Source organism: Tenrec ecaudatus, chromosome 8 (assembly GCF_050624435.1).
Source record: "Tenrec ecaudatus isolate mTenEca1 chromosome 8, mTenEca1.hap1, whole genome shotgun sequence".
NCBI classification, from domain to species: Eukaryota; Metazoa; Chordata; class Mammalia; order Afrosoricida; family Tenrecidae; genus Tenrec; species Tenrec ecaudatus.
The window spans coordinates 120376520-120392387 of record NC_134537.1 but is presented as its reverse complement, the minus strand read 5'-3'; the positions used below and the strand labels follow the sequence as shown (position 1 = coordinate 120392387).

The 15868-nt window shown below is 41.4% G+C and overlaps 1 protein-coding gene and 1 pseudogene across 1 annotated transcript; one reads left to right on the top strand and one right to left on the bottom strand.

The window, feature by feature from the left end:
• LOC142455519 (protein AF-9-like) overlaps positions 1–524 on the bottom strand; it is a 68282-nt pseudogene extending 67758 nt beyond the window's left edge.
• Positions 525–2391: 1867 nt separating this feature from the next.
• On the top strand, positions 2392–3336 carry ZFP42 (ZFP42 zinc finger protein). Its single transcript, XM_075557236.1, has one exon. The coding sequence runs from the start codon at positions 2392–2394 to the stop codon at positions 3334–3336; it is 945 nt and encodes a 314-aa protein (XP_075413351.1).
• Positions 3337–15868: the final 12532 nt, after the last annotated feature.

Below are 15868 nucleotides of genomic sequence, written 5' to 3'. Positions count from 1 at the left end.
TAAAACAAGTTTCTTGTAACTGACTCAGAGGTCAAATGGAGCAGCCCTGGGATTTATGGACCACAATTATGCTTATCCCCTTACATGTTCTTTTATTTTTTTCTTTGTTTTTCTTTTGACACTACAGTGACAGAGATGAATAGTGGCAATGACCATGTCAAAACCAAACTCTGTCAGTAAGTCTGCTCATTCATAGCAATCCTAAAGGATGGGGAAGTATCTGTGAGTTTCTGAGATCATAAATCTTTATTGGCATAAAAAGTCTCATTTTTCTCCCACTGACAGCTGGTGATTTTAAACTGCTAACCTTGCAGCCTAACTCAGAGTAAAGTATTGTTTACTTAGGGTTTTTGAGACTAAATATTTATGGAAGCAAACAGCCTCATCTTCCATGAAGAGGCTGGTGGATTTGTATTGCTCACCTTGTAGTTAATAGCAGAGTATTTAACCCACAGTGCCACCAGGGCTCCTTGACAGAGCCCATAGGAACCATAAAGTCTAAAATAGAGAGTTGGTATAGCCATTGCTCATTGGGCTGCTAACCACAACATAGCAGTTTGAACCCATCATCTACTACCATAGAGAGTTACACTTTCAGGAATCCCCGGGGTTTGTTCTACCCTGTCCTATAGGGTTGCTATGAGTCAGAATCAACTTAATGGCAGTCACTTTATGGGTGTTTTGTTTTGAATACTATTTTTAAAATCTATTTTCCTTCATTTTACTGAGAACTCTTGTGACAAATCCATACATCACTTGGCCATCAGGGGAATTTGGACATATATTGCCTTCATTCTTTTCTAGACATTTTTTGAGCCCTTGGTATCAGCTCCTCTTCCCCCACCTTGAATTCTTTTTTTAAATTGTTTTATTAGGGGATCATACAACTCTTATCTCAATCCATACATACATTAATTGTGTAAAGCACATTTGTACATTCATTGTCCTCATCATTCTCAAAGCATTTTCTCTCCAGTTAAGCCCCTGGAATCAGGTCCTCATTTTTTCCCCTCCCTCATGAACCCTTGATAATTTATACATTATTATTTTGTCATATCTTGCCCTATCCAAAGTCTCCCTTCACTCACTTTTCTCTTGTCTGTTCCCCAGGGAGAAGGTCACCGGTAGATCCTTGTAATCGGTTCCCACTTTCCAACCTACCCTCCCTCCAACCTCCCAGTATTGCCACTCACACCATTGGTCCTGAAGGGATCATCTGCCCTGGCTTCCCTGTGTTTCCAGTTCTCATCTGTACCAGTGTACATCCTCTGGTCTAGCCAGATTGTAGGGTAGAATTGGGATCATGATAGTAGGGGCAGGGGAAGCATATGTTTCATCATTACTACATTGAACCCTGACTGACTCATCTCCCTGAGAGTCTTCTGTAAGGAGATGTCCATATGCCTACAGATGGACTTTGGGTCTCCACTTTGCATTCCCCCCCTCGTTCACAATGATAAGATTTTTAGTTCTGATGATGCCTGATACCTGAACCTTTGAGCACCTGATCACACAGGCCTCTGTGCTTGTTCCATGTGGGCTTTATTGCTTCTGAGCTAGATGGCTGCTTGTTTATATTCACACCTTTAAGACCCCAGACACTATATTTTTTGATAGTCGGGCACCATCAGCTTTCATCGCCACATTTGCTTATGCACCCGTTTGTCTTCAGCGGACGTATCAGGGAGGTGAGCACACAATGATATCATCTTTTGTTTTTGATGCCTGATAACTGATCCCTTGGACACCTTGTGATCGCACAGGCTGGTGGGCTTCTTCCATGTGGGCTTTGTTGCTTCTGAGCTAGATGGCTGCTTGTTTACCATCAAGTCTTTTAAGACCCAGCACTATATCTTTTGATAGCCGGGCACCAGCAGCTTTCTTCATATTTGCTTATTCACCCACTTTTTTTCAGTAGTTATAAAGATTCCCAGAAAAGATCTTGCAAGGCCCCAAAAACCCAACTCACTGTCACTACGATAATCCTGACCCTGTACGACAGATAAAGGTATCCCTGCAGGTTTTCAAGACTGGCGGATTAGAAAGCACCATCTTTCTCCTTGGGATAGGCTGGTGGTTTTGAACTGCTGGCCTTGGCTGTTAGCGGCCCCACACATAACCACTACACTGCCAAAACTCCTCTTGGTCTTAATAGGAGCTAATTCCTTTAATTTGGGAAGGTTGTCAGATGATGTAAATATGCCTTTCATGAACAGAACATGCTTCTGGATGTTTTTTTGAGGTTCTTGTTTGACAGTCACTCTAATGTTGAAAGAAATTTAATTAAATATTTCTATCACAAAACAGGTGCTTGCTGCAAACCAGATTGTTACTACCTAAACCTGATTGCTAGATCCTGTTGTAAATCTTCAAGAAGGAAGCAGATAGAACATGGAACAGCAAATGAAGAAAAGACTCAGAAAAAGTTGTCATAAGGGCCTAGGTGAAAAGGCCTTTGTTGAGACTAAGCCAAACCAAGTGAAGTCTAGCCCCATGCTGCAGGCAGAGGAGGAACCTGCTAATACAATGTGGGCCTTATGTGATGAAGACAGCGAGCACTCTAACACTGGTCTTCAGGCATTTGATGAGCCCTTCCCTGAGTGCTACATTGAATGCATAATAAGAGGTGAGTTTTCAGAACCCATCCTGGAAGAAGACTTAATTCTTAAATCCTTGGAATACCTGAAAGAAGAATCAGAACAAACCCTTGCTCAACAGGTTCTTGGAGAAAATTCACTTCTTGGAGACAACTCTCTTGAATGCTCTTTGGAATGCGCCAAAGAAGGGACCAGACCAAACGTTTCTCAACAGTTTGCTGAAGAGAATTCACTTGTGTATTCTGAGTACATGACTGGCAAGAAGCTTCCCCCTGGTGGAATACCTGGTGTTGACTTATCTGATCCTAAACAGCTGACAGAATTTACTAGAAAGAAGCCGAGAAAAAGTACAGAATATGATGATCAAAAAACACTCCCCTGTCCTCAGGGTGGATGTCCAAGGAAGTTTAAGGATAAGTCCTCCCTGAGAAAGCATCTCCTAGTTCATGGTCCCCGAGACCATGTATGTGCAGAATGTGGGAAAGCTTTCACTGAGAGCTCAAAACTGAAGCGACATTTTCTGGTGCACACTGGAGAGAAGCCCTACCGGTGCACATTCGAAGGGTGTGGGAAACGCTTTTCCCTGGACTTCAATTTGCGCACACATGTACGAATCCACACTGGTGAGAAACGCTTTTCGTGCCCCTATCAGGGCTGTTCCCGGAAGTTTATTCAGTCTAGTAACCTGAAAGCTCACATCTTAACTCATGCAAAGGCCAAAATACAGGTGGGAGAGTAGTCCTCGAACAGGGTAAGCATTTTAAGGATAAATGTGCCTCTTGATTATTATTTCTTAATGAGTCTATTATTAAAAATAATCTATAAAGCTTTACTTTCAATATTACTAAGATACTTTTGATTTTAACTTTTTAATTTCCAGCTATTTAGCTTGTGCCTTTTAGGAATGTACCTAATATTATTTGACGATTCTAGAGATTAAAAATTTTGCAGTAAATTAATAAATGGATGCGTAGTTACACATTTCAAATTCATATTGAATTTGAAAGTGGTATTTTTATGATTCTTTGTATCAGACACATACATCATACATTTGATATACTGTTAATCAAGTTCAATCCATTTTACATATCTTAAAATAATTCCAAATATGCTAAATCTGGAGTAAAAAAAATAAAGCTGCTTTAAAAAGAGTTGAACATTTATTTTCCTGTCACTATTCTTAGAGTACAAGTTTTTGAAGAACATTGTGCAGATACTCATTTTTTTAGACTATAAAATTCTACGGGAATATTTGCACTAATGTAAAATATTTGCTCAGATATGCTAAATGAAGCCAATTTTACTAGTAATGCATCATAACTTAAACATCCTTTAAGAAGGAACCACGTATTTCCTCTGTTCCATAGAAAATGTGCAGGTAAAGAAGCTTTGCCTGCAGGAAGAAACAAGAACAAAGATGAGAGGGAAGTCCTAAAATGAAGGGTGTTTTTGTTTTTCTGTGATCGGACCTCATGTGCGTTTGTGATATGGAAGAAAATCCGAGAAAGTAATAAACAGATAAGGCGGAAGGTTGTCCACAAATTGCCAGTTTGTAATAAGCAGGAAAAATATGGCTGTCAGATTTATACAATACAATCCCCCCAAAATCTTAAGTAATCAGAATAAGAATGCCACATATCTTTGATATTTGTGAGTTTAAGGACTACTAAAGACAATGATTAACATGGTTTTACTAGCTTTTCATCTGTTAAGTAATCATACTGACATCCATTTTATGACTAATGTTGACTACAAATGATAAAATATAAAAGCAAGTATGTCGTAATGTCAAATGAAAAGTGCGGCCTTTTGACATTAGTATGAGTGAACTGTTACTGTGGACTAGCCTGGAGTTCTAACTTTATTAATATTGAATAGCAGTTGTACCATCATTTCTTTAGTAATATCAACCCTGAGTCTCAAATCTAAGATAAAATAAATGTTGAATACAGAGCCCATTTGAAAATTTGGAATTGCCTCTAAATCAAACATCCCAGTGTAGAGTTTAGGGTGGATGAGTGATAGAAAATAGGTTAATCTAGTTTTTGTTTTTGCAACCGTGTGTTGCTTTTGGTCCTTGAGGGATTTCTACTTTGGAGAAGAAGAAAGACAGCCTCTCTGAAACTTCAGCTGTAAGACATTAAGTGGGGAGCAAGTGAGACTATATGAAAACCCCACGGTAGAATTGTAGCTGCAAACATTTGAGATGTCCTGGAATCAAGATTTCTCCGAGTGGAGGTGGTCTAAGTCATCCTACTGAGCTCAAAAGCTCAGTTTTTAGAATTTCAAAAGCTATATGTACAAACAATTTGTCTTACCCCAAACTAAATCCATTGCATTAGGAAACAAACCCTCCTGTGGGGTGGCTGTCGAGTTCCAAGTCCCAGTCTTTAACGTGGCAGGCAGGCACTTAACCATTGCACCACAGGGCTCCCTAACATTTCTTGGGATGGTGTTTGGCTGGTTTCTTTCTACCTGGGTTTTGTCCTCCCAAGAGGAGGATGGAACATGCTTGTTTTACCAAAAGAAGTGGAGCGGAATGTTACTTCAGCTAACCCCCCAAAATTCATTGCAATGGAGTCAATTCTGACTCAGTGTCCCAATAAGTCAGTAGAATTGCCACTCTTGAGTTTCCAAGACTGACTTCTGCAGGAAGAGAAAAACCAAGTCTCCATCAGAGCAACTCGTGGCTTCTAGCTACTGACCTATGCTTAGCAGCTCAACATGTAACCAGATCACTAGGACTTCTATAGTAGGAATTTCAGATGACTGATGAGGCTTCGTATCTGAAAAGGTCTCATTTCTGAAATGTGCATACGTTCTCCATTTATATTAAAGAATTGATGCATCTAAGATGTGGATGGATTTATAACCCCCAGGAAAAAAAACACTGGGTGGACATTTTGTAGTATGCATTTTTCCTGCTACACCAGCATCTAGCAACTTTGAGTTAGTGTACCCAGTGGTGTTGCCTGGGAAGGTTCTCTCTGGTCATTGAAATTTTTTGTAAAAGATTTGCCAAAACTTAAAATAGCATGCGTCTGCGAAATTTTGTTTCCTGCCTAGAGAAATGCTGCAGTAACTTGCGACGTTGGACCTAGCTGACAAGGACAGCACTATGGAAAGAGTGTACAGTGCTTTTCTTGTTTCAAAAAGGTGAAATGGTGATTGGTGACAGACCTTGTTCTGGAAATCTGTCAACGAATGAACAGTTGGAAATGTTGACTTGTATTGAATTTGGATTTCATTCTACCAAGTCAGAATGTTAAGCTTTCTATTTAGAGGTTCTGAAAAGACAGCATAACAATATGTGACCAAAATGGCCTGATTCGTGGCAGACGGGACTGATTTTGCCACCACGACAATGCACCTACTTTTGCAGCCATCAGTGCACAAGTGTTTGGCAAAAAGCACAATGCCTCTCTTGCCCCACTCTGAGTTCTTTTTGTTTTGGCAAATAAGAGGGACACGAAAGGACAGTGATTTGACAACAGAATAGGTGAACAGAAAAAATGGGGTAGGTGGTATTAGCCATCCAAACCAATGAGTTTGGAAAATGATTCCAAGAATGGGAGCACAGATTTGACAAATGTATTACCGCAGCAGTTCTCAACCTGAGGGTCGCCCAATTCATGGAGTATGAAGTACCAATGAAAATTTATGGTTGGCCCCTCCCCCAGAAAAATTTATTTCAAAAGACAGCATTCAGTCAGCTCTGGGAGTGGGACACATCTAATAGGATACAGGAGCAAATGAAGGGGGCGGAGGAGAGAGTAGAGCACATGCTGCCTCCCCAGGCTGTGAGGAGGAGGATCCCAATTAGAGCAGCCAGTCCAGAGGACCACTATGAGACATGATGCCCCTAACATACCCATAGCCCTACAGGGGAAAACACCAGAGACCGGGAATTGCCCCTGAGCTGATCCCGCCACACCAAGACAAAACACTTAAGGGGGTGCAACAGAACAGCAAGGGAATGGAGCAGCGAGGTCTCCAGGGAATGCCGAAGGTGGACTTTGGGGTCAGGGCGTGGTACCCCAACAGACTGGACTGGAAAACGCTCCTAAAGGCCAACAAACAATCCTTGAACTAAGCTTTTCTTGTGTTTTGTTTTTTGTCCTTGTTTTGTTGTATATTGCTTGGTTTTGCTCTTGTTTCTGTGCATGTTAGTATCTCTGCAGATCTGTCTAAATAAGATAGGCTGGAGGAGAAAACAACGGGACCCACAGTTTGGCGGGGAGAGGGGGGCGGGGAAGGTAGTGGTGTTAACAAAACCAGGGACAAGGGAACAAGTGATCCAAATTGGTGGGGAGGAGGGTGTGGGAGGCCTGGTAGGGAATGATTAAGGGTAATGTAACAAAGGAATTGCTGAAACCCTGGTTGGGACTGAACATGATAGTGGGACAGGAGGAAAGTCAAAGGAAATAGAAAAGAGCTGGGAGGCAAAGGGCATTTTATAGAGGTGTAAACACAGGCAAGTACATATATAAATATTTATATATGACTATCAAGAAATAGATCTATGTGCATATATTTACAGGTTTAGTATTAAGGTAGCAGAAAGACATTGGGCCTCCACTCAAGTACTCCCTCAATGCAAGAATACTTCTATTGGGATTCTATAATGCTCACCTTCCCGACACAACCGCCGAAGACAAAGCGGATGAATAAACGAATGTGAAGAAAGCTGATGATGCCCAGCTATCAAAAGGTGTAGCGTCTGGGGTCTTAAGAGGCTTGAAGGTAAACAAGCAGCCATCTAGCTCAGAAGTAAAGCCCACATGGATGAAGCCCACCAGCCTGTGCGATCAGAAGGTGCTGAAGGGATCAGGTAGCAGGCATCAGAACAAAAAATCTTATACCATAGTGAATGGGGGTGTGGGGAGTGGAGACCCAAAGCCCATTTGTAGGCCACTGGAAATTCTATTGCAGAGGGGTCTCTGGTAGGAGACTAGCCAGTCAGGGTGTAAGGTAGCAATGATGAAAAATACAACTTTCCTCTAGTTTCTAAATGCTTCCTTCCCCCTCCCGCCCTCCTATCATGATCCAAATCCTTGCAAGTCTGGCTAGATCAGAGGATATACAGTGGCACAGATAAGAACTGGAAACCAGGAACCCAGGGCAGATGATCCCTTCAGGACCAGTGGCGTGATTGGTGATACTGGGAGGGCAGAGGGAGAGTGGGTTGGAAAGGGGGAACCAATTACAAGGATCTACATGTGACTTTCTCTGGGAAGGACAACAGAAAAGTGGGTGAAGGGAGACATTGGACAGGACAAGATATGACAAAATAATTTATAAATTAGCAAGGGTTAATGAGGGGGGAGTGGGGAGGGAAGGGAAAAAGTGAGGACCTGATGCCAGGGGCTTAAGTGCAGAGCAAATGTTTTGAGAATGATGAGGGCAATGAATGTATAAATGCGCTTTACACAATTGATGTATTTTGGGGTTGTGAGTTGTATGAGCCCTTAATAAAATTATTTTTAAAATTTATGGTTGGAAGGGGTCACCACACATGAACTGTATTAAAGGGTCACGGAATTAGGAAGGTTGAGAAACACTCTTACTACCATATATACTCATCTATAAGCTGAGTTTTTCAGCACATTTAAAAAAAATTATTGTATTTGGGGCTCATACATCACAATTGTATAAAGCACACCTGTACATGCGCTACTCTCATTCTCAAAACACTTGCTTTCCATATAAGCCCCTGGCATCAGCTTCTCATTTGTTCTCCCTCCCGGCTACCCCCTCCTTCATGAACCCTTGATAATTTATAAATTATTGTTTTGTCATATCTTACACTGTCTTGACGTCTCCCTTCATCCACTTTATTGTCCATTTCCCAGGAGGTTATATGTAGATCCTTGTGATTGATTCCCCCTTTCTACAACACCCTCCCTGGACCCTCCCGGTATTCCCACTCACCACTGGTCCTGAAGGAATCATCTGTCTTGGGTTCCTTGTGTTTCCAGTTCCTATCTGTACCTATGTACATCCTCTGTTCTAGCCAGACTTGTAAAGTAGAATAGAGAACATGATGGTGGGGAGGAAGCATTTAGGAACTAGAGGAAAGTTGTATGTGTTTCATCATTGTTGTACCTACACCCTGACTGACTCATCTCCCCACGACCCTTCTGTAAGGGGCTGTCCAGTTTATAACAGATGGGCTTTGGTTCCCCATTTCTCACTCCCCCTCATTCACAATGCTATGATATTTTGTTCTGATGATACCTGATCCCTTCGACACCTCATGATCACACAGGCTGTTGTGCTTCTTCCATATGGGCTTTGTTGCTTCTGAGCTAGATGGTTGCTTGTTTACCTTTAAGACCCCTATATCTTTTGATAGCCGGGCACCATCAGCTTTCTTTGTCACATTTGCTTATGCTTCCATTATTCTCCAGCGATTGTATTGGGGTGGTGAGCACACAAGGATATGATTTTTTTGTACTTTGATGTCTGATAAGATCCCTTTGGCACCTCATGTTCACACAGGCTGGTATGCTTCTTCCATATGGGTTTTGCTTCTGAGCTAGATGGCTGCTTTTTTACCTTCAAATCTTTAAAGACCGTAGATGCTATATCTTGATACCCGGGCTCCATCAGCTTTCTTCACCACATTTGCTTATGCACCGCTTTGTCTTAAGTGATCGTGTCGGGAAGGTGAGCATCATGGAATGCAAGCTTAATAGAACAAAATATTCTTGCATTGAAGGAGTACTTGAGTGGACACCTACTGTCCATCTGCTTCCTTAATGCTAAATCTGTACATATATCTACATAGATCTGTTTCCCCACCCTCACATATATATATTTCCATGTGTATATGCCTTTATTTAGACCTCTATAAATGCCCTTACCTCCTAGCTATTTCCTCTATTTCCTTTTGCTTTCTTCTTATCCCCCTATCACGATCAGTCTTCATTTGGATTTCAGTAATTCCTCTCAGTTACATTACCCTTGATCACATCCCACCAGGCCTCCTGCACCCTCCTCTCCACTGATTTGGATCACTTGTTCCCTTGTCCCTGGGGTTGTTACCACAACTTCCTTTCCTCCCCCTCTCCCATGTCTCCCTAGAACTGTTGGTCCTGTTGTTTTCTCCTCCAGATTGTTCATCCAGCCTATCTTATTTAGACAGACCTGTGGAGACAATAATATGCACACAAAAGACAGCAAAACAAAGCAACAAAAGAAAACAGAAAGTCAATGCCAAAAAACCTAAGAACACAACAAAAAATAAAAGCCTGTAGTTAGTTCAAGGACTGTTCGCTGGCCTTTAGGAGTGTTTTCCAGGCAAGTCTGATTGGGTGCCAAGACCTGGCCCCAAAGTCTATTTTTGGTATTCCCTGGGGAGTTTGTTGCTCTCTTCCCCTTGCTGTTCTGTTGCATACCCTTAGTGTTTCACCTCGGTGTGGTGGGATAAGATCGGGTGCAATTCCCACACTGTGTCTCCAGTGTTGTTCCCTTTAGGGGTATGGGTCAGGGAAGGATGCCCTGTCTCATAGAGGGGCCGGCCATATGGTCTTCTCTGTGCATTGGCTGCTCTGAGCAGGAATATCGTACTCAAGGTTGGTGGGCCAGCATGTGCTCCACTCTCTTCCCCTTCATTTGCTCCCGTGTGCTCTGATCAGACATATCCCTCTCCCTGAGCTGCAGCTTCAGTGCTGTCCTCTGAAATAAATTCTTGGGCAGGGGGGAGCAGGTATTCTCGTGGTTGGGATTGGGGCTGGCTCCTCAGACCTCTCCACTGGTTTCCTACTGCACACCAGCATGTTGCATTCACATCTTGGAGTACCAGGTTGAATTCTGGTCCCCTTTTCTCTGTGGAGATATAAACAATACCCTCCCTTTAGTCAGCATATTTTTAATGCAGTTTTTGTGATAAAATTAGGCGCTTCTGCTGATATTCAGGTTGGCTTATACTGGAGTGTATATGGGAAGTAATGGGAGAGTACTTTGAAGGTGAAAAGGTTGTTTTGGAGAAATATTTAAGTACATATCTTTGAGAAATATATCCCCCCCCCCCAAAATCATTGCGTCTAGGTTTTTATGCTTCTCTATGTTGGCATTGAACAAATCCCAAGTCTTGATAATTGAATAAATATTTTGTTTTGCACTTATATTTTTGTTGCATGTTTACCTGAATCCTTTTATCAGCGACCAATCATTGTAGCCGAAACGTAACGGAAATGTAGCAGAAAAGTTCACTTCTAATACACATACAAAAAAGTGAAGTTCATGCCAAGGTCATCACTTTTGGTATCATTCATGGCACAATTCTATATAAAAGTTGATAAAAACTTGAAAATATTGAATTCAACAATGGCATTTTTATATGAAACCTCTTGGTTACTCTGAAAAAATAACATGAGTAACTTTACATTTGTTATTAAAATTATACATGCTTTAGAAACAAAGCATGTCTTTGTAAGCTAATCAGTTTAAGGGTGTTCAGATAAGGTTTCTGTAGTCACATTTTGTTTGTACATCTTTATGAGTAGAGAACAGCATTCTTACCTTGCCTTCCACCTCCAAAAGGGACAGTCAAGAAAGTGTTCTTATCCCAACACCTAGACAATGAAGAACTGACAGGCACCATGGTGTAGCGGTTATGCATTAATCACTGACCACTGCAAGAGAAATATGAGGTTTTTTACTCCCATAAAGAGTTACAGTCTTGGAAACCCAGAGGGATAGTTCTGTGTCCTCCTGTGGGGTCACTGTGAGTCAGACTCAATCAAAATGGCAGTGGAGTTGTTTGAGAGCCTCGAGATTAACTACGTACCAGTAACAGATCGGATAGTAAATCAATTTCTTTTATCTTACTGTCTTATATGTGAGATGTACCCAAATCTCCCAAGTAAGGATTTGATTTTAAAAAGTCATAGTCATACAACAATAGTAGGATTTATAGCAATCTTTCCCAAAGCCCTGGTGGCATAATGGATATATGTTGGGCTGCTAACTGCAGGGTTTAGCAGTTCTAAACCACCAGCTGCTAGAAACTACCAGCACACCTCAGGAGAACAACTAGGCTTTCAAAGTCTTTAAAGGGTCTAGGAAACCTACAGGGGCAATTCTTCTCTGTCCGATCTGGTCACTGTGAGGGGAATCTAACCTAAAGGTTACACATTGCACTGCTAACCACAAGGTCAGCAGTTCAGATGCACTAGCCTCTGCAGGAGACAGGCAGCTTTCTCTCCCCGTCCGGTAGTTTTAGAAACCCCATAGAGGCAGTGTTACCCTGTCAGCATTGGTATGAGTAGGATTGAATGGTAGTGAATTTGGATTTTTGGTTTGGCCAGGAATATGCATGTACAGAAATCTGGGTGTGCTTGTGTTTTACTTACCTGATACACTGGCTCTGATGGACTAAATTGCATGATTACATCCTACATTGGACACAGAGCAGTGAAAATTATATTAAAAAGCCATTATATTTGGAACTCTGAGCAAGAGACTGTAATTAAAAGGCAATTGGATGGAATTAGCTTTGAGAGTACACGAGTTTAAGCAGGATTTGGTCAGTGAACATTAATGGTGAACACGTGGTTTTTATTAAGACTTTAGCTTCTCTCCATGACCCCATATTTGGAATTCTTAGAAGTCAATGGGACAGACATGAACTTACCTGTATGGAGGGTTTTTTTTGTTTGTTTTTTTTACCTTGTGGTGAAAGTTCACTCTGTTAAAAAAAGGAAAAAAGCCAACATAACTTTTGTGACTTTAGTAAATCAAAAGCATCAGGTAGGCCAGAAGGATACCCTAGGCATTAATAAACTATCCTTAATACTCCCAACATCTTAGCTCTGTGTCATAAAATATGTAATATATGTTTCCCGCTTCTCAAAATGTTGATCGCTACACATGTGTGTGGGGAGGGGTCCAAATCAAAGAAGTCATAAAACTTGAGCAAATTCTGATTATCATGGCCATTAAATATAAAAATGACTGAATAAGGTAGTAAACTGCATATGTAATACATATTAGTGACCTCGTCCTTACATAGGCATTTAAAATATTTGTGAACTGCTGAGAGCTCAGCATGGATGCCACTTATTTTTGTGAAGGGAGGAAATGTTTGTATTTATAGCTTGCTATTTCTGATTAAAGATAATTGCAAATTATTTGATACTCTTCCATTGAGAGTTGGTCTGTTTGACAGTGGCTACAGCAATGGACTCAAGCAGAGGAGCCATTGTGAGGATGGTGTGGGGCCAGGCGTTGTTTTGTTGGCTTGTGTATAGATGGGGTGGCGGTGGGCCAGAACGGCTCCGTGGCACATAATGGCAACAGTATTCTTTCTGTTGACTTCAGGGAAAGAGCCTTCCTAGTTGTTTTCAGTGGGAAGGTAACCCCAGGCATTTCTTGGTGTTCGTTAGTCTGTAGATGGATCCTTACATGTGTCTTCCCTGTATGTGTGATTATTGACTTGCCTGTTTTCCTCTTTTGTAAGATACCATTCAGAAGATTTTAGGATCCACTCAATTTTGGCAAACTCTCACTGCCATCAAATTGATCCCTACTCATAGTGACCCTGTTGTACAGAGAACTGACCCTGTGGGTTTCCCAAAAATGATGACTAGAGTAGAAAGCCTCACCTTTCCCCATGGAGTGGCTGTTTTGAACTACTGACCTTGCGGGTAGCAGCCCCATACATAACTTGGGCACGACCTTGTTAACCACATAGATCACATCTGCATAGTAAAACCTTATCTCCTCAAGTAGGGTCACATTCAGAGGTATAGGGTGTAGAATTTCAAAATACTTTGTGGAGACACAATTCAATCCATAGCACTATAGATGATTTCATGAAGAATGTTGGTAATCATAATAATGGCACAGTGAGCACATTCCTGAAACCTCAGCACCTTGAGAAGATTAAGTCTATCCATGCATGTAGATTGACTGCTATACTTCCTAACATCTGTAGATTCAAGTAGTTAATTACCTCTTTCTTTTAACCAGATTACTAAAGTTTATTCTTATGTTTAAAAAAGAGAGAAAGAATTGATCTGTTTCTTACCCCCTGCGTTAGGGTTATTTAGAGAAACAAAAACTTATGATTTTATATATATAATAGCTATATACATATATATTATATATGTATGATAGCTACATACAGCACTAAGGAATATTACAACTAATTAGTCCACACAGTAGTACAGAGAGCTCGGTTCAAATCATTCCGTTGAACAGTTAATATACTGGAATTCCTTCAACTCACGAGGATTGCTGGGTCCAAGGTCAAGGAAGCAGACAGCTGAGTCTTCCATAGAGCAATGTAGGCAGGCCGTCCACAGGCAGCAAACATCAGGGCAGGTCATCAATAGTCAGCAACTGGATCCGACAGTTCAAGCAATGTATACACCAGCAGCATGGCACAGCAGATCTGGAAGGAACCTTAGCAATAGCAAAACGATCCATGGGTTGGGTGTCCCACCAGTAGTGTAGCTCACAAGTTGAGGCAGAGAACTAGCTAAGGCAATTGCATGATGGTCCCATCACTGGAGAGCAAGAGAGAGAGAGGCGGGGCTTACCGAGCCATTAATCTCTTTTCCCTCCAATCAAACTGTGACCCTGTTAATCCCTCATGTACTTATTGGCCAGGTTGACACAATAAACCTACCTATCAACCCCCTCATCCCCCCCCCCCCAAAAAAGATCTGGGTTTGTCTTTGATTAATTAGCAGACAATGGAAGTGATGCCATGTCAATCTGGGCCTCAAGTTTTAAGAGGCCTGGTAGCTACTGCTTCCCTTGCTTGGAAGCTACCACCAATTTAAGTATCACATTAAATCCACATGTTTGGGTGAATGGCACACTACACAAGGGCCTGTAGAACAAGACATGAAATCTGAGTGACCAATGAGCAGTGAGGTGTGGTGTCGGCCACATGAGGGAGGGAGCCATCTTAAGAGCTACAGGAACCTCTGCTGATGTCATTTGAATTGGAGACAAACTATCCTGATGATCCCTTCCCAGATTCCAGCTCCATAAAATGCTAAAATGGTGGTTTTATACCACTTCATTTGTGTGTGTGTGTGTGTGTGTGTGTGTGTTCTACAAGGGGGAATGAAAAGCTAATGGATAGGATTTATTTGAAAGAGAACCAGGTCTCAGGATCACACAGCAGTAGAAAACACTTGGACTTATTTAATACCTTTTCAACGTCACAAAGCAGGTCTATTTTCAGGCAGTCTTAACAGTGAGGCAAGGAGTGTCATCTTCCTGGACTAGAAGACATTGGCTTATTTAGTAGGGTAGTTCAGAAAAAAAATGCAGCTCTATTTTCTAAAAGCAAATCTATTGTCTACACCTCCACATGGCTGGAACAGTTTATCTTTAGAACTTGTTCTGTTATCTTGGGAGGGCCCTGGCTCCCTTTAAGGTAATATTCCTCATTGCTGCTGAGATTACTGTCCTTAAAGGGAGATGCTCACCTGAAGCACCCTAGTGTAAACATGGGCATGAACTTTTAACACTCCACAGTAAAACGGAGATAAAACTAGGACATTTAAAGACCCTATTAAAGGCAAGAGAATATCAACATGCTTTGTTTTCTCCAGTCAGGCCTCAGAGAACCCAATCATTGCAGAATCTGTAGTAAAAGTCCCAGTAATTCATTTCAGCTTGGCCTAAGACCTGGTTATGATTTGTAGCAGAGAGCACTCTGTTCCACCAGATTACTAACGGAAATATGTCAATTTCCTTCAGGAAAGATATCTATATAGCAGGTGACTATACATTTTACTTAGACATTAGCATTTTACACCACCACCACCCCAAGCCCCCAAACGGTATATAAGAAATGCCCTTTTGTCATAGAATTCCACTGATTGAGTGAGAACTAGTTAAGGGAGTTACCTAGAAGATCCACGAAGTTACTGGAGGTGGGAAAGACCTTGTGGAGAAAAGTAAAGGACAGTATTTGAAGTCTCTTTACATTGTATTTAAAGAGTTGGACTTGGTTTTTATCGTCAATACAGGCTGCATTGAAGGGTAGTAAGTAACATGGCCAAATTAATTCATATATATTTAAAGTCTTTTGGATAGATTGTTGAAAAGGGAATGGGCCATTACTGTACTGATCCAGGGAGAGATAACTAACCAGAATGATATTTAACCAAACTATATTTCTAGTCCAGGTGTTTTTGTATCATCAACTTGGTCTAGCTCAGTAACTTTCTTGGACACAATAGGCTGTTCTGTAGGATTTTCTAGGCTGTAATCTTTATGGAAGTAGATGACCACATCTTGTG